Source organism: Macrobrachium rosenbergii, chromosome 21 (assembly GCF_040412425.1).
Source record: "Macrobrachium rosenbergii isolate ZJJX-2024 chromosome 21, ASM4041242v1, whole genome shotgun sequence".
NCBI classification, from domain to species: Eukaryota; Metazoa; Arthropoda; class Malacostraca; order Decapoda; family Palaemonidae; genus Macrobrachium; species Macrobrachium rosenbergii.
This window is the reverse complement of record NC_089761.1, coordinates 58,722,521-58,742,233: the sequence shown is the minus strand read 5'-3', so window position 1 is coordinate 58,742,233 and position 19,713 is coordinate 58,722,521. Positions and strand designations below refer to the sequence as shown.

General features: G+C 35.4%; 1 protein-coding gene across 6 annotated transcripts in view; it reads right to left on the bottom strand.

Annotated features, from left to right (window-relative positions):
* Positions 1 to 19,713, bottom strand: part of LOC136850230 (E3 ubiquitin-protein ligase TTC3-like) — a 477,716-nt gene that overhangs the window by 259,329 nt on the left and 198,674 nt on the right. For all 6 annotated transcript variants that reach the window (XM_067123873.1, XM_067123870.1, XM_067123869.1 and 3 more), the window contains one exon: positions 18,496 to 18,686. In XM_067123873.1, the coding sequence (XP_066979974.1) occupies positions 18,496 to 18,686 (191 nt within the window). The remainder of the gene's footprint in view (positions 1 to 18,495; positions 18,687 to 19,713) is intronic.

Genomic DNA, 19,713 nt, shown 5'->3' with positions numbered 1-19,713 from the left:
TATCGAGAACTTTCACCTTCTCCTCGAGTTTCACAACTGTCTTCTTTCTTTTAGGCTCTTTGCCAGAAGCCTTAGAAACAGCAGGGCATTTTTTAGGAGGCATTTTAGGGCTGATTACCACTGATACAAAAGTTAAAACCCACACACATAGAAGCCTGATTACACCCGATCAGAAGATGCTACATACTGAGCATGAACTGGGAAAGATGTCATAGATGTGGTCTCCCAGAATTCCATGTTGGCGAGATGGTCTCAAATGTTCAGTCAATCAACGGCAAGTGAACAGCCAATGAACGCCAAGGGAAATGAATGGCGCTCCTGGATTGGGTGCTTTGCAGGCAATAGCCAATAGCATGTTGATTATCATTGGTCCTCCTACGTAGACAGTATCCCAGGAACTCGAGTTCTTTTGTTTTTGCAGAGATGGCTTGGGTGAAGCATCTTTTAAGAAAAACAAAATATGTTACTGAAATTTTGCTGTGTTTACATTAATATATTACAGTGCTGTAATATTTAAAAATTAGTAAATCTTGTTTCATCATAAAAAATGTACTTACAGTTGTCATGAATATATAATCAGTCCATACATGAAACTACTACATACCGCGGATGTAAACGTATGTACCCTGCTATTCCCATTGTTTTACATATTTTAGATATGCTCTACATACTAGTACCACGCATCATCCTAAATCACTTTCTGTGCGTAATATTTAAAATTCATCTTACAACAAAACATTTAATAAAATATATAGTACAATCAATACCCGCACCGTATTCACGTTCTCACCTATTTGCAGATTTCTCTATGGAACATATATACACATTATTCGTGGAAAATTCGCCCATTCGCAGTATTTTTCACAGAGAAATATTCACTAATTACTGTATTTTCATATAATTTTCATGACTGAATGGGGTTTTTGTAATAAAACTATTAAAATACTCAGGTACCCAGGTAGTGCTCGAGTTACGATAATTCGCCTTACGATAATTCGATTTGGCAATGGGGTAAGCAATTATCACCAATGCGACAATATTTAGAAAATATTTTTAAATTTTGCGTGGGCGCAGGTAGCAGCGTACGATCAGGCAGCGCGAGAAATCAAATTAAAATAGACCAACTTCTTTTCCTCCATCTCTTTATCCCATCTTCTAGTTAAAAAGTGAGAGAGAATGATAAAAGTATTGTTAGTACCACTATACTGTACTCTTGCATAAATGCATACAGCCATAAACAACCGAACGATAAACTGTTGTTTTGCTTATAACCAAATTAGATAACAACAGTCGTTTTGCTTGTATTTCAACCATTGTATGGTAACAAACAATTACCCTAGTTATGTTACAAATGACGTTAAGCACAATAGGACTGATATATTTTTACATTATATCCTTATTCGCTATGGTTAAAAGATCGGCAAGGAAATATACAGCTGAATTTACACTGCAAGTAGTAGCTGAGGCTGAGAAAACAATGTTCATGCTGCTAATGACTATAAATTATCATGCATCAGCAACATGGATGAAACTCGAACGTAATTAAAATTGGAGAGAAAGTATTTTAATCAAAACTACTGGACATGAAAGAACACATTACTGCTGTTTTTATGCCGATAAGTGATAAATACTTAAAAGCTCATATTATGATGAAATCAAGTGATAATAGCAAAAGGAAGCTTTATATTTTTACACAAAACAAACGTGCCCCCAACCAGCCAACGTCATCTATTAAAAAAAAAAAAATGCTAAATTAATTTTACAACGAGACATATTTAAGTTATATTTTGACTTAGAAACACTTTGTATAATGAAAATAACCTTACTCATATAAATAAAGTATCTAGAGATTCATTTACGCGAACTACAAGCAAGAAAAGCACTCTGAACCGAGTTACATACAGAAAAATAAACTTACCATGTAATCAATTTCCAAACCAAAATATTGATCGCTAAGATCGCAATTTATAATACAAAAGCATATAAGAATATATACAACATTACAGGCAGTCCCCGGTTAACAGTGATCTGGTTTTATGGGACTTGTCTAGCGACGAAAATTGGCAATTTTTGGCGCCGAAAATCGCCAATTTCCGCTTATCGGCGCCGATAATTGGGTATTGCCAATGTGTTGATACATGCCTAACAGAGGCGCCGATAACCGGAAATCGGCACTTTTCGGCGCCGATAACCTCCGAAAATCGCCGATTTTCGGTTATCATCACACCCTTAGAAAAGGAACCCTGCCAATAACCGGGGACTACCTGTACTGGATACAGTGAAGTAAAGCATAACATTTTAAAAGATCCATGGAAAAGATGCATATTAGTTATGTTGATGTTCCTATAATACAACATTAATATGTGAATACAGAGTACAGTATAATGCAGGCTACGCTACCATATATGTATATGATATACCATAGTGTAGGCTAAGCTAATTCTTGTTTGTTATTTAATTTCTCTTAGTATTGAATTATCATAAGTCACTCCGCATGGACCTCCAGAATTAGCTGATATCAATCATTACTATACCGTGTATGTATAGAGTATACTTTATAGTGTAGGCTAGGCTACCATTTATGTATACATGGTACTGAATAACCTAGTGTAGGCTAGGCTATATTCGAGATACGTTTTTTCCAACAAATGTATAAGCATTTTTAGTTTTTTGTGTTTGAACTATCAAAATATGCAGTTCTACATATTTTTAGAAGGGTTTTAAGTATTCGCGGATTTTAGCTATTCCCAGGGGGTTGTGGTATGTATCCCCCGCGAATGTGGGAGTTTACTGTATGCACAGAATATCAATGTTAGCATACATATGCGCAATAGTACCCTGTATATACTGTAGCGGCAAACGGCAAATGACCCAATATAACTCAGTTCGTTGTTCTCTCTCATTTGTGCCTGTCTTGCGCGTACGGTACTACGGACTAAGGATATTTTTTGAAATTGTGCACTGAGATGTCCTTTAAACGCTCTGCTTCTACTAAAGCTTCTGGCAAAGAGCGTAAGTGCCAGAAGACGTTACAATTAATGACCGATGAGGAGAAAGACATGATTGTTATGTTAAGAGAGGGCAAAAGTCATGGAGAAGTAGCAGCCCATTACGGCGGGACATTAAGTGTGGTCACCTGCATCGAGCACGAGTACGAACAGGGTAAAACACTTGGGGAGGCCATTCTTGGAGAAGAACTCGCTGCCCTCTTTACTATCCCATCAACAGACCAGGATATTGAACAATTTCATGGTCTGTACAAATTTATTAAGAAAGTCAAGCAGCTGTAGACAATGATAAAGGCATAGGATAATAATAAAGAAAGGGCCACAAATATTTCCAATACCATTAATGAGTTCATGCAGCCCTACCGTACCACCTTTGTTGCCATGTTCAAATACCTTAACATGACGGTGCCTCCTGAAGAAGGTGAAGAGGCGCCCTTAGAGGAGATGTAACTCCTCTGCTTGGCTGTGCAGTCATATCTTCATTGTAATTCACTGTACTGCAAGCTAATTCATTATCATCATCTATAATCAACATTCATCACCAGGGAGTACCCATATGATTTAATCTTATTATCTATTAATATATTATTACAGGTACCCAGTGTAGTACAGTATTACATATCTAATTTAATCTTATTACCTAATATTACTGTACTATTAGTATTCAATTTTATTACTATTATGTATTTCAGTATTATTATTACTTTACATAATTATTTAATGTTATTATACAGTAAATATGAAAATACAGAATATTGTACTGCTTTACAAAAAAGAAAAAAGTCTGCATCCGCAAATCGGCGGGTTCCCTATGAATATTTCTATAGATATGTTCCTCAGAAAGACCTGCGAATGGGCGAGTTTTCCCGTGAATGATTTTTGGATAGGTTCCACAGAAAATCCTGCGCATCGCCGAGTCCGCGATTTTGAGAACACAAATAAAGGGGTTTACTGAATTGTTACAAATGTTACAGGAATATGGCTCCTTTTACACTGGTAACTAAAATATCTTTAAACCTATTACTTTAATAATAATAACCAGAACAAGAAAATATTTCTCACATCCCACTGTGAAGAAAGCATAATATTTGCTTAATTGGGTATTTAATGTAACTACCAAGTGGAGTAATATTTATCAAGAGTAAATATGCCTGAACACATTGTCCATTTATAATATGAAAATCTACTGATGTTCTTTTAAACTTGGGAGACTTGCAATAAGGAACTCTTTATAACACTTATCAGATTGAATTATAAAGGAAAGTAAAAAATGCGCTGAAGTTTCTTCAGCTCAATTGAGTTCTCTCTACAGCGTATAATTCTGTACGAAACTCTCAGCCATGGCCCATGAAACTCTCTGCCAAGGCCTGGTGGTGGCCTGTGTTGTTGGCACCTACAGCAATGCCAGACACACAATCATGGCTAACTTTAACCTTAAATAAAATAAAAACTACTGGGGCTAGAGGGCTACAATTTGGTATGCTTGGTGATAGGAGGGTGGATAATCAACATACCAATTTGCAGCCGTCTAGCCTCAGTAGTTTTTAAGATCTAGGAGCAGACAGAGTAAGTGTGGAGAGACAGCCATATAGCCCTCTCATTAGTTTTCTTTTACAGAAAACTAAAAGGGCACTTAGTTTAAAATTAAGCCATAAGTTAAGCAAAAGGACTGCAAGTCAAGGTCATTACTTCATCATAACCAGGAGGGAATGTTAAGCTACCATATTATTCCTAAAACCATTGTGTAAAAAAAAATTATGTACGTATTTGTGAATAAAGTTAATTTTTTTTTTTAAGTACTTGTACTTACAAACAAGACACGCTCCGGACAGCAGCTGGTATCTTGAATTGTTTGTAGGGTGGTCTTTAATATGTAGTGCATAATTTTTGTTGATCATTTACATTCCAGAGTTAACTCGAGTTGTAGATTATATTATTTTTAATGTATTTTTAAATCATGCAGTATTATAAGGAATGCTACAAAAAGAGAATTTTGCAGGAGCAGCGTCTGACACTGGAAGTTTACAAAGTAAACAATGCATATCGCCATCTATTGACAAAAATACATACTAAATACTGAACATGGGAGTTCACCAGACCAAGTTAACCCTTAAACGCCTACTGGACGTATCGTATGTCAACTAAAATTGTCTGTCAGGTGCCAAGTGGACGTACCATACGTCGACTACATAAAATTTCAACCTTCGGTCAACTTTGACTCGATCGAAATGGTCAAAAACGCAACTGTAAGCTAAAACTCTTACATTCTAGTAATATTCAATCATTTACCTTCATTTTGCAACAAATTGGAAGTCTCTAGCTCAATATTTCGATTTATGGTAAATTAAAAAAAAAAAACTTTTTTTCCTTACGTCCGCGCGGTAACTCTGCTGAAAATTTCAGAAATTCTTTTGCCATTTTGTCCTAATTTTTGCACCGTTTTATATTAGCCGTTGCATAAAGTTTTATACAGTATATGGAAATGTGTGCAATTACATGTAAAATACAACAAAAAATAACCCATGGTTGTAGCTTTTATCAGTTTGGAAATATTTTCATATAAATCACGATTAGTGACAAAATTTCAACCTTTGGTCAACTTTGACTCGACCGAAATGGTCAAAAAACGCAATTGTAAGCTAAAACACTTACATTCTAGTAATATTCAATCATTTACCTTCATTTTGCAACAATATTTCGATTTATGGTGAATTTTTGAAAAAAACTTTTTCCTTATGTCCGCGCGCGCTAACTCGGCCGAAAATCTCTGAAATCCTTTCGTAACTTTGTCGTAATGTTTGCACTGTTTTATACTAGTCATTACATAAAGTTTTATATTTGAAAATGTGTGCAATTTCATGTAGAATACAACAAAAAATAACCCATGGTTGTAGCTTTTATCAGTTTTGAAATATTTTCATATAAATCACGATAAGTGACAAAATTTCAACCTTCGGTCATCTTTGACTCGACCAAAATGGTCGAAAAATGCAATTGTAAGCTAAAACTCTTACATTCTAGTAATATTCAATCATTTACCTTCATTTTGCAACAAATTGGAAGTCTCTAGCACAATATTTCGATTTATGGTGAATTTTTGAAAAAAAACTTTTTCCTTATGTCTGTGCAGTAACTCTGCCGAAAATCTCAGAAATTCTTTCATCACTTTGTCGTAATGTTTGCACCGTTTTTCTAATAGCCATTACATAAAGTTTTATATATGAAAATGTGTGCAATTTCATGTAGAATACAACAAAAAAATAACTCATGGTTGTAGCTTTTATCAGTTTTGAAATATTTTCGTATAAATCACGATAAATAGAAAAAATTCGACCTTCGGTCAACTTTAACTCAACCGAAATGGTCGAAAACTGCAATTGTTAGCTAAAATACTTACAGTCTAGTAATACTCAATCATTTACCTTCATTTTGCAACAAACGGGATGTCTCTAGCACAATATTTCGATTTATGGTGAATTGGGAAAAAAAAACTTTTTTTTACATCCGTGCATTACGAATTCATGCATCATTTTGTGATAATATTTTCTCTGTGTTGCTTTGATTGTTTTACAATTTGTCATATACCAAATTCATTGCAATTTAGTGTACAATACAAAGAAAAAAAAATAACCCATTAGCTTTGACCGTTTTGCTCACAGTGCGATTTGTATACAATTATATATGAATTTTTTTTTCTGCGCTGTCATATATTTCAATATTTATATACCCCATACAAAAATGGGAATAAAAGCACGTTAAAAGAAGAAGATATGATAATAATTTTTTTTTCATTTCTGATGGTTGCATACTAAACTTCAGGCAATGACAAAATAAGGAGCCAAAAATGAACTCTAATCTCAAAACTAAGCGTCCTGTGATTTTTGGAAAAAAAAAAAAAAAAAAAAAAAAAACTTTTTCCGCTCATATGCTAACTCCCGAACGCCGCTGGCATACACTTTTGTAAATAGAGGCTCGGCATTTAAGGGTTAAATAGGGAAGACAGAAATAAGTAGGAATAGGCTTTTCACAAGTATGAACAAGTGTATTCTCATGATTATAAGAAGAATACATGATAGTTAATCAAGAGAATACTCGGAATAATCAGGGAAGGGGTTAAAGGAACAGCTTCTTCTTCCTCGTGTTCTTCTGTTCTTTGCAAAAATTCTTACTAGCAGAACAGGCGCGCAGAGCAAAATTTGAACTTGTGACCCTGTATGTTCGTATCTATGAATGTTCGTAAGTAGGGTAGTGTCTGTATATGAGTTTTGATAATTATCCAATATTTTTTTTAGTTTTGTTGCTGTTGTTGGAGTCATTGTTCACAAACTACATTCACTAATGGTGAACCTTTCTCCTTTCAGGTACAGTTGACCCTCGTTAAGACAGACTACTGTAATAGGGGGGCCAGGGTGTCCGTCTTGGTCAATAGTCAGGTTTAACTGGCGATACCTAAGTATACATATGCCTATAAATACCTAAAAATATACTGTATTTCATTATTTTTATACAGCATGGATAATACACCAATGTAGAAACGTTTGAATTAAAGCTAATGGTAAGAGATGAAAAATGAAGAATAAAACATGATAAAAATGATAGAATTCAGCCACATATGTAGATGTCTGGCCGAGACATACAGTAAATGCATAATTGTTAAGTAAAATGAAGTGGAGTCTCCAAAATGAAGAGTACGATTTTTCCTTTTTTCATATTAGTTATTCAATATACAGTAGCTTATTATTATCTATATTAATATAGTGTTAAATAAATGTGAGATGATTAAGATCATCAGTAATAAAACAGTGGGACAATTAAGACCATAAGTTCACTAACACATTTTGTTGTCAACAAAAACATTCCGTAAAACACAAAAATATACATGATCAAAATGATTGTAATTCAACTTGTGAATGTTAACAATAAGTAAGGCTATAAAATACATTTCATCATATCTATCTTGGAGAGGGTTGTTTTTTATTGTTACTAACGTCATCGTCAGTTTGCAGTCGTAAATCTGAGGACGGTCTGGGAATAGGATTCACAAGTGATGACGCATCACCACAACAGACTGTTGTGGGATTTTTCATACCACTATATTAAAGTTAAAATTATTGTTGAAGTCATGTTTTCAAGAAGAAATAATTATATAAAGCAAATTATTGAGTAATTTTTGCAGTCATATAATCCAGATCATGGCAACGTTCAAACTTAAAGTGCCGTCATGACATATGTCTATAAATAGAACAGAAGTAGAGGGCTATCATTGGCTAGCAGATCTCCATAGCAACCAGCCAGCCAATCAGGTTTTAGCTGTATTCTGTCTGAGAAAGAACTTTTGCTCAGAGAAGCTAACAATGACATAAATGCGTGTTTTGAATATAAAAACAAAGTTTTTAATAGTGTATGTATTTTACTGGTTACATGAAGAATAGAATGAATTCCTTCTTATTACTTTGAGTGCAAAATTGTTGGTTCAGAGATCCTTCAGCAACAAAATATATACTGTATTTATATTCTTTTTTTCTTCAGAATATATTTACTAAAGCTGCGCTGACATACCTTTAAAACAAAATACTTCTCTTTAATCTCCCGAGGATAGAATTACGCTGCAAAGAGGGAACTGGCAATTCTCTCTCTCTCTCTCTCTCTCTGTCATTTGCCATGTAAACACAGAAAGAATTACGCTGCATAGATGGAACTGCTAGTGCTCTCTCTCTCACTCTCTCATGCCAATTGCCATGTAAACATAAATATTGTTCAGTAACTCAGCTTTTGTCTTCATAAAGTTTACCTTTGCCATGCCTTTTTTTTTCCTAACAACATACAATGCATCGTACTGTAGCTACCAGTCGGGCAGCAGATAGGTAAAACTGTTAATGCTCTGTGATTGGCTATGATACTTCCCAACATTCCAGGCAACAGCGTTTCTTAAGGATGGTACGCACCGTGCACAAGTTAAAAGCATTTCAGTTCAGTACAGTATAAATACAGAATAGTATGTATAAAATAAAAATATAATTGAAAAGTTTTTAATTTACCTTTGGTAAATAAAAAGGAAAACAGTACGCGATGAACGGAGAGATTGTAACTTTTAAATCGTGGTCGAACATTACATATTTTCAATCGGCTGACCCTCTTTGGTGTCTGTCTTATCCAATATCTGGATTAATGAGGTCTGGCTTAACGAGGGTTGACTGTACAATGGAGGGAGGGTTTTCTTATTGTAGAGTGTTTTATGCTAAGCTGTGTTTACATGTTAAAATGACAAATTTTAAAAATAATTTGTATTTTTCCTAACATACAAACCTGAGGTCTTTACATAAGGGATTAACTTTCATCGAGCTGGAAATCTGGCCATTAAGCCTTTTGCAAGGTGATTATGGTAACAGTTACCAAAGGTAGGGGCAGAGGTAATGCCCACAAAGTCTGAATGCATTAAATTCTAGTCAGGTTACCTTTTGGCCCAGGTAAGAGAATGAGGGGTGGTAAAAGGTGGCCCTTTTATGTAAAGACCTCAGGTTTGTATACTGTACAGTATTAGGAAAAACACATATTTTAAAATTTGTCATTTGTTCCTCAATGAATAAAAACCCTTGGTCTTTATACGTGGGAGACTTACTTTTGGAGGGAGGATTCTAAGTAATTCTCTGAACCGACTGGTGATTCGGCTCACCTAGGTATTCTCTTCCTGGTCAAGTAAAGAGCTCAGGAAGGAGACCGTACCTCTGACCTATTGAACAATTGATGATTAATTATCAGACTTCAAGCCTTTCAATTTACAGGAATGAAAATAATATACCTGATTTGAGAAGGTTTGAATGAACCAACAGTGCCGGGGAATATAAAACTAAAATAACCAACTGGCTAGCTCACAGTACCTCTCTCCCCTTGCCAGAGAGAAGGAAGGATTAACATCTATTAATCCAACTGAAACTGGATTACAGATAGGATACTCAATCATCTAGATCGCATGCATGCACGCCAGTCCAGTGTGTGATGGCTCTTCCATGTTCCTCTGTCTATTGGAAGAGGCAGGAAGCTAGTGGAAAAGTGTGGGGGGCCAGTCCCACCCACACTTTCTCCCTGCAGCCGCCACCTTAGGCAAGATGCAACCTGAGTGAAACTACATGACTTGTCAAGCATCCACCATGGGATCCAAGGATAAGGAATCCAAGAACACATGGGCAACAATGTGAGGTAAAGGAGATGAATGTGATCTTCACAATTACATTCTACCCTAGTACCTGACCGACAGGTTCTTTATGAATGCAACAGACAGATCAATGACTCTGGCCTTGAGAGATCCTGTGTGAAACGTTCTGATGCCCAATAGGAAGTTGTATGATATGCTCGTTTGATCAAACCTGTAGTCAGAGAAATCACTTTTGGAAATTATTTCTCAGTCAACCTGAAGCTAATGAACTAGTCGTTGGCATTGGGTTGAAAGACTAGTTACAGAGGTAACATAGATGTCATACTGTCACAGGGGTACAGGAGCACGATCCATCCCACTGATCAACTTCGAAAAAGTTGAATGAGCAGGCAGATCAGAACAGAGCCAACACCAAGGAGTCGATAATGGAAGGACTATGATCTGGTTTTTTCAGCGGTTGAATGAGAACCGGAAGACAAGATTAGTTGTCCTTTTCTCGTGACTTTCTTGAAAAAGAAAATGATGTAGATACATTCACGTTTCTTATCAAGCCTGATTGGCCACTGTACTGAACACGCTTCTGTCTGCTCATGTACTTGTACTGTTACAGAGAAGAAAGGACACTAGGCCCGTTAAGAGATCCAAACATGGTCCTCATCATAAGAATCCCGATTTTGGATAACCGTGGAGGAGCCACGATCATTCACTGCCTTAAAATCCCTACGACAATGAACGATCGTGGGAGAGCAAAGGTCGTGGGCCAATGCCGACTTGGGAACACAAATATAAACTGGGACATAACTGTCCTGGCTCGAAAAATCAGAAGAAAGTGTCCTTCTTGAAAATAAATAACTCTGAGTCAGTGTAGAATGCAGCAATACCGCAGGAAGATTTTTGTGGACTTGTACCTGTAAACCAGGCAATTACCGAGATATCTTTTGAATGAATGCATGCGGGATGTTACCTTAATACCTGTAAAAATACATACTGGAAATGGTTGACAATGCATAGATAAAGATATTTATTTTCAAATGTCATTAGTGGGTCAAATTTTCACTGTGTTACAGTTTGTATTAATGTTATTAGAAGATTTTCTAATCCTACAACAATTCTCCCGGATTGAAAGAACTAGGTAAATTGTCACACAAATACATTTTGTAGTAGTAAGAGGGGAGAGATTGTTTATCTTCTACAATATGCTTGAAGAGTTATTAGAGACTTCTATTGTTTATGGCATGTTAGCATCTTTCAATATAACAATGAAGAGGAATTTCTGTTGTCGTTGTTGAAAGAGAGTTTAGCCATTTAGGCTGAAAACCTTTTGAACATTATTTGCAGTTTTGTCAAATAAGCATTATAAGGTAAAAAAAAAAAAAAAAAAAACATTATAAGATAAAAGAAAAGAAAGTAAGCATTATAAGACAAAAGAAAAGAAACACTATTCAAAATAGGATGTCATAGCATTCAAATAGTTAGGTTAAAGGTATTTGGGTTAAGGAGGATTTGATGGTCATCAAAATTTAAATAAAAGGAAGAGATTGAAGTAATATTTTGTAGCATAAATGTATGCTTAGGTTTGAGTTAGCCGATTGGTTAGATAAGGCTGTATTGTCATATGGAACAGGGCTGTCTAATGTGCATGAATTTTAAAAATAAAGTAGTACAGGCAGTCCCCACTTACCAATGGCATTGGTTAAAGGTGTTTCGGTGTTGCGGTACTTGGCTTAAGACGTCATTAACCAGATTTTCGACGTCAGTAAGAGGTTTAGTGGCGCTATTATCGCCGATTTTTGGTTAGTGGTGCTCGGCCGGGAATGGAACCCCCGCCGGTAACAGGGGACAGTTTGTATAAGTATTGTGGCTGTGTTTTTATCCCTCCTATCCTGTTATCTTCAAATATAGTAATACAATCTTTTTACTTACTATAGCCTCACTGGCAGTGGTCTGCTGCTTTGAAAAGCTCACACACGTCCAATAAATCCACAATACAGTAAACCTCACCCCTATTTGCGTTCTCGTGATTCGCGGACTCACGGATTTGTGGGATTTTCGTAAAGTTATGAATTCATGAAGGAAATGATTAATAAATAAAATGAAGTGATGTGACCAATAAATAAAGGTATGAAGTTTAATGAATGATGTGATATATACATAAAAATTTAATGTCATTAAAATTCACGTAATGTAATAAATTATTAAATAAAATTAAATATCGTTCAAAATTTTAATACACTTTAAAAAAGAGATGATAGCAGAAATATCTGCTTCATCTCCCAAAATATCAGACAGGGATTTACCCTGAAAATATCTTTCTCTTTGGTTAAAATATCTGGGGCAGACCACCAGAATGTGCTCCACTGTTAGTGTCTCGTCACAGTAAGCACACTCTGGAGGGCTGCTTCCTCCTAAAATAAACTGATGCGTTAGACGAGTGTGCCCAATCCTTAATCTGGTTAAAATAACCTCTGTTCGTCTGTCAAGCTGGAATGACGAAGACAACGGTAGTATATTACCCCTAATATTTCTATATTTCTTATTATTGGCAAGAAGAGGAGAAGTCCACCTTTCTTGCCATTTACTTAAAACATAAGATCTAATGGGACCTTTTAGATCTGTATGAGGCACTTTTCTGAAAGAGGTTTCTGATAAAATACTAGCAGGTTTCGCTTCCCTGTCTGCCATCTCGTTTCCGCGAATCCCCACGTGAGAAGGGACCCAACACAAAGAGACTGATTTACGTCGACAATATATACGGAAAAGCCACTCCTGAAGTTTTTGTATTAATGGATGAAAGCTATTAAATTTTTTAATAGCTTCTAAGGTGCTTCTAGAGTCTGAGTATATGACAAAATTAGTGTCACTACTTTGAAAAACTAAATCTACGGCAGAGACTACGGCTGTTAATTCGGCAGTAAATATTGATGCAGAGTCAGATAATTTAGCTGTGTACACTGTATCACCAAGGATAACTGTGCAACCAACACCACTATCTGACTTTGATCCATCTGTATAGATCTTTGTAAAATTAGTATGGGTGACATCATGCTCTAAGAATTTTCCCCTAATCTCTTCTTCAGTGCAGTCCTTTTTGTTAAACAGTTTCTTACATATTGATGCTTCTGGGATAAGCCATGGAGGATTTACAGGATATTCTACTTCCAGGACTTTATGGGATTTAAGATGATTATTCCTAACATCCTCATTCAGTTGAATTTGGAATGGTTTAGAAGCTCTTGTACCACAAAAACTTCGAGAGTCTGTTTCCTTTAGTGCTTGAAAGGAGGGATTTTTGGGAGCACTTTTCATTCTAGCCATGTATCACAACCCTAGCTCTTGCCTTCTTAGATCAAGGGGAAAATGATCTGTGTCGACATATATGCTTTCAACAGGCGAAGTTCTAAAAGCTCCTGAGCATATTCTCAACCCCATGTTGTGTACAACGTCCAGTTCCTTTAGCTTGGTTTTACAGGCTGAGGAATAAATTTGACAGCCATAGTCTAGCTTAGATCGACACAGAGAGTCATATAGCCTCAGAAGGGATTTCTTATCAGCCCCCCAACTAAATCCAGAAACAACCTTTAAAATATTCATAGATTGTTTAACATTAAACTTTAGGGCATTTAAGTGGCTAGCCCATGTTAATTTATGATCAATAGTCATCCCCAGATATTTAACTTCACTCTCGTAAGGAAGGATGGACCCTTTTAAACTAAGTGTGGGAACTTCTTCCACATGCCGGCACCTGGTGAATCTTACTGCAACTGTTTTGGAAGAGGAGAATTTGAAACCATTCTCATCAGCCCACTTAGTAATAGCATTAATAGACCTTTGCAAATGTTTACATACAGACAAGGAATCATACCCTGTGCAGTATATTGCAAGGTCATTGACAAAAAGCAAGCATTTAACAGGGGGTGAAATTTTTTCAACCACACTATTTATTGCCACTGAAAAAAGTGTTACACTTAAAACGCTTCCTTGGGGAACTCCTTCCTCCTGCATAAAAGGTTGAGAGAAGGAGTTTCCCACTCTTACCTTAAAAAAAGTCTGTCTGTTAAAAAGGAATATATAAACCTGATCATTCGTCCACATATGCCCATCTTGTGCAACTGTTTCATGATGCCAATTTCCCCTCCATTCAGGACAGACCTGGACCTCATTAAAGCGAAGCTAGATGCTCAGAATTTATACTATTGAAATATTAAAGTTATATCAGCGTATTATTGAAATTATACTAAAATGATATATAACTGCTTCAGGATGATAGTATAACCATTTTTAGAAGGTACATTTTATGATGAAATAATGATTTAGTATACTAATTTTCAAATATTAATGTTAGGTTTAATAAGATTAAATAACACTGAATAAAAATAATTTCTTTCTCTCTCTCTCTTATTTAGATGAAAGAATTTTTCTGAAATGTAATATGTATGTAAGTTTCTTTTGTATGATAAATAAATGATTTACCTAATACAGTAAGTATTAATTTTCAAATATTAATAAGATTAAATAAGTACTAATTTTCAAATATTAATAAGATTAATAAGTTTATTAGATATACAGTAATAATAGTAAAATTATATAATATTTTCCATGCACTTGAGTAGTAAATTATTTAACATTTTAAACAAACAAATAGTGATTCCCAGGCTTTTTATGCTGACTTGAGAAAGGAGAGAGAAGATAAATGTCAATTTACTTGACAGTTTGACATATTGGCTGGAGGGGATGTAGCCCTCAGAAGTTCATGGATTTCAATCTTTTGATATCGTAAGGAGTTATTCTCCTTTCTCTCTAAAGGGTTGAAGGTGAGAAATGGATAGAAAGATAAATAGATACTTAATGAAGCCCTCTCTCTCTCTCTCTCTCTGGAAAAGACTGTGTTTGTGTGTGTAGTAAAGGTAATACACTTTTGGAAGCCAAAAAGCATATAAATTTGTTGTTGTCAGAGATTAAAGAGAGAAACTCTCCTCTCTCTTTTTCTTTCTTTTGCCCCAGCCAGTCTTGTTGAATATAAGTCGAAGTGGTAACTCTCTTTCTCTCTGCTTTGGCTGGAAGGCTTAGAAGTATGTATGTATATATTTTTAAGGGTACTAATGTTTAAGATGACTTTGAAATGATATTAATAATATAATTTCAAAGATTAATGCAGTAATAGGATAATAATTTAAGGTATATTTGATGTAGGATGATATTTTAAGTACACATTTGGTATTTGATCTTTCAATATATGCAGTTATAAGCATTTTTAGAGGTGGGGTAGCAAGTATTTGCGAATTTTAACTATTCGCGGGGGGTGTGAAACGCATTCCCCGTGAATAAGGGGGTTTACTGTAACACCACAAGCCAAAAATATCTAATTTAAAAAAGGAAGGTTAAAGGGAAGTGCAAAATGCACAATCTACTAGCCTAACAAAGAACCCCCACCCTCAGGGATCCAGCAGTTTGCAGTAACTGTCAAATTACAGGTGGCTGCTGAAAATGTGTTACTAAATTTTTTACTGGGGTCTATGTATCTGCAATAAAATTTTCTTCAGCAGATAGCTGCAATACCTCAGCTATACGGAAGTACAACTGAATCAAAGACTTGTGAGCCAACAACCCTGTGAGTTTGCAGGGGCATAGAACAAAGGGTAACAGAGAATATGACCAACTCACACACTGTTGCCACACCTGTGTGACAAAAGTGAAATACAAAAACCTCCGGTAACTGATGCAGGCTAGGCAGAATGCCATCCAGCCTTGGAAGGAGTAGAAGAGGAGTCTGTGAAATTCCATGATTGGATCTTATGGGCCATAGGAAGCGTTATGTGGACATAGGAAGGTAGGAGGACGGAACAAAGGCTGAATATGAGAGAGAGAGAGAGAGAGAGAGAGAGAGAGAGAGAGAGAGAGAGAGAGAGAGAGAGAGAGAGAGAGAGAGAGAGAGAGAGAGAGAGAGAGAGAGAGAGAGAGATATGAACAAAACAATAAAAAGCTGTTCTACAATGGAGCATATACAAAGTGAAACGTTAATATACAGCAGATCTCGGAATAAACGATGCACATAGTATACAAGACTGTATACTGTAAGTAACTGAGCACAATTAAAAGTTTTCATGCTGGAAGTGAAACTTGTGTTAAAGAGTACATAAAAGTGAGAGTAACTGGTTAGGTGTAAAATTGGGTTTAGACAGGTGTACTGTCTACATGGCTGTTCAGAAACTTTACATTTGAAATGGTGTGTGAAGTCTGAGCCGATGAAGATTCAAAGTTGTGGGGTAAGAAAATGAGTAAGGAAAAGTGTATGAAATAGGTGATGTTTGAAAATCATCGTGTAGACCAAGAATGGTGAACAGAAAGTGAAAAACCTGGTAAATAAGTCAAGTTTTTGCACAGGGAGAAAGTTGAGAGCAAGAGTAAGGCTAGACAAATACAGTACATGGAAACAAGCAAAGCGAAGCATTAAATATTACAACTGAAGGTGAAAGTATGAAGTAAATGTAACACATGATGATAGAATGAGGGAAGAGGTTAAGAGAAAACAGATAAAGCAAGCTGGATGTGGATAAGAGATTGGGACAAGTACTGAATTGCTTACAAAAGAGAAGGTTGGAATATATGAAAGGACTTCTGAGCCAATGCTTCTTACAAAAAGTGAAGTGTGGAAGCTGAACACCAATGAATGGAAAAAGGTTGATGCTGCTGAATGGATTTTTTGCATAGAATATTTGCCATGAAAAATTGAAATAGTGAAAAAATGTGGAGAAAAAACAGAATAACTGTATTGGATGGAATATTTGACACTTTAGAAAAGTAAAAAATGTGCCGAAGAAACTTCAGCGTTCTTAATATATGATGTATAATTTTTGTTGATGTTTACATTCCAGAGTTTACTTGGGAATTCTAGATTATCCTTCCCTTTCAGGTTTTGTGCTAAAATATGTAAAAAATAAGAATGAACCAGGTTTTTTATTTATTTTTTTAGTTGTTCTGTAAAAGTTAATATGTAGGCATAATTTCTGGTGAAAAATTATTAAAACTAAGGAAAATATTAAACTCTGAAATATGTAATGTTTACTTTCCTGAGTTAACTAGGAGTTATAGATTATGCTATTATTACTGTATTTTCAAATCATGCAGTATTATGAAGAATTTAGTATTTTTCAGCTTTGAAAGTTATGAACTTGCAGAGAATTTCGCAGGAGCAGCGTCTGACATTGGAAGTTCGCAAAGTAAACAATGCAAACCGCAATCTATTGACAAAAATTCACACTAAATGTTTTTTATGGGGAGTGAGAATACAGAAAATGGGAATTCATCAAAGAATGAGTTAAATTGGGAAGACTGAAATAAGTAGGAATATTTTACGAGTATGAATGAGTATTCTCATGATTGTAAGAAGAATACATAGTAGTTAATCATGAGAATACTCAGAATAATCAGGGAGGGCATGAAAGGAACAGGTTCTTCTTCCTTGGGTTCTCCTGTTCTTTGCAAAATTTCTTACTAGCAGAATAGGTGCAAAGAGCAAAATTTGAATTTGTAACCCTGTCTGTTCGTACCTATGAACGTTCGTAACTTGAATGTTTGAAAGTAGGGTTAGTGTCTATAGCAATTGTAGCATATAAGTTACCAGCAAGCCATATGAAAATCATTGAAGAGTAAATACCAATCTACAAAAATGTGTTCGTATGAGTAAAAAAAAATCACAATAATAACAAGCATCTGGCTCCCACTCCCTACTCAGGAGAACAAGGAATTAAAGCACTAATTGCTGGCAAAATATGGATCTTTACAAAACACAAAACAGGAAGTATAGTTACAATCACTTATTACTAATAGAATTAAATCCAAATATGTACAGATATGCAAGCAAATTAGCAAATACAAAATGGTCTTAGTAAAAGGGGAAAAAAAGATGAAAAAAAGAAACAGAAGAGTAAAATTCACGGCTGCAATCACCTACGAGTGTCCAAGATGACACTAAGTGACAGCAAGGCTGATACAAAAGAAGAGGTTCTCACCTCAAAGGAACTGGAGGTCTGAGAGTGTGCATCTGTTTTGCTGCCAACCAGCATCAGACTATCTTCCAGTGTTATTCTTGAATGAAGTGTCTAGGACTTGCAGAGACTCACAAATGAGGCAAGGAAAAAGTGATGGGTTTGTACAACATACAATAGCTATTCAAAAATTAGCAAAATACATAACTTTCCCATTTCAAAAACTTACACCTATTTGACAAAATGTCATACAAAGCATGCTGCAACATTGTTTAATGATAATTAATTATAAGTGACTCTGCCTTCGTGACCAATAAAGCCAAACACTGGCAGGACAAAAAATACTTACAGACACAATTTCTCGTAAGCTAGCCCAAGGAAATAATGAGCTGAGGCATGAGCACCAAATGCATCATTGTCAAGCGAAAAGAATTTCATCATATCCATCCCATCCAAAATATTATTGTTGGTATGAATCATGCAAGCTCCCACAAGGAACTGCATTTCTAAGAAATCTTGGCAACCACTGTAACCATTTTTCTGAAAAGAAGTTTGGAAATATTAGGATCTCAATACAAAATTCACTTCCACAAAATAAATTATGAAGGCCATTCTAAAAAAAAAAAAAAAAAAAAAATGCTAAAAGTCAACAATATATATAAATATATTCCCTATCCTTTAGACAGTTTGACTTATGGAGCATACTGTGGGTGTATACCACTGGGTCCTTAAGAACATTCCTTTGATCCCAAACAGTAAGTATTTTTTTTCTTAAATTGGCTCCTTAGTTCTCTTCCAACTCACTGACCTTAAAATTTTTTTTAATCCTTTAAAAAACAATCCATTTTTCTTAATGTAAGTATTTGGAAGGGCCATAAATACTGAACAAAAACAAATCTAGTTTTTCAAAACTATATCTTTTTCATAAAAACCATCTCTTACATATACGAGTATACAGTGGTACCTCTGAACATGAACCTAATCCATTCTAAAAGGCAGGCTAAGTTGCAAATACATCAAGCTTTGCACCTAATTTCCCGGTAAGATAAAACATAAATAGGATTGATCCATTCCAGATCCCCAAATGATTGCTTATTTATACCCACTGTATATTGATTTGTAACTAATGATCAAAGGCATAAATAAAACAGGCCCCCAAATGATAGCCTACATTTAAGTACACCTATCCAGCCTACTGTACCTAATACCAATATCAAAATAATTTAAATAAAACCATTGTAATCATTACACACATGAAGAAAACACACAAAAAAATAGAAATTACAATTTAACTGCACTTTATCTGTGATGATGCAAACCAATAGCATTTTGGAAGTGGCAGAAAGTTAAGTATACCTTAGTTTAACCAGACCACTGAGCTGATTAACAGCTCTCCTAGGGCTGGCCCGAAGGATTAGGTTTATTTTACGTGGCTAAGAACCAATTGGTAACCTAGCAACAGGACCTACAGCTTATTGTGGAATCCAAACCACATTATACCGAGAAATTAATTTCTATCGCCAGAAATAAATTCCTCTAATTCTTCATTGGCTGGCCGGAGAATCGA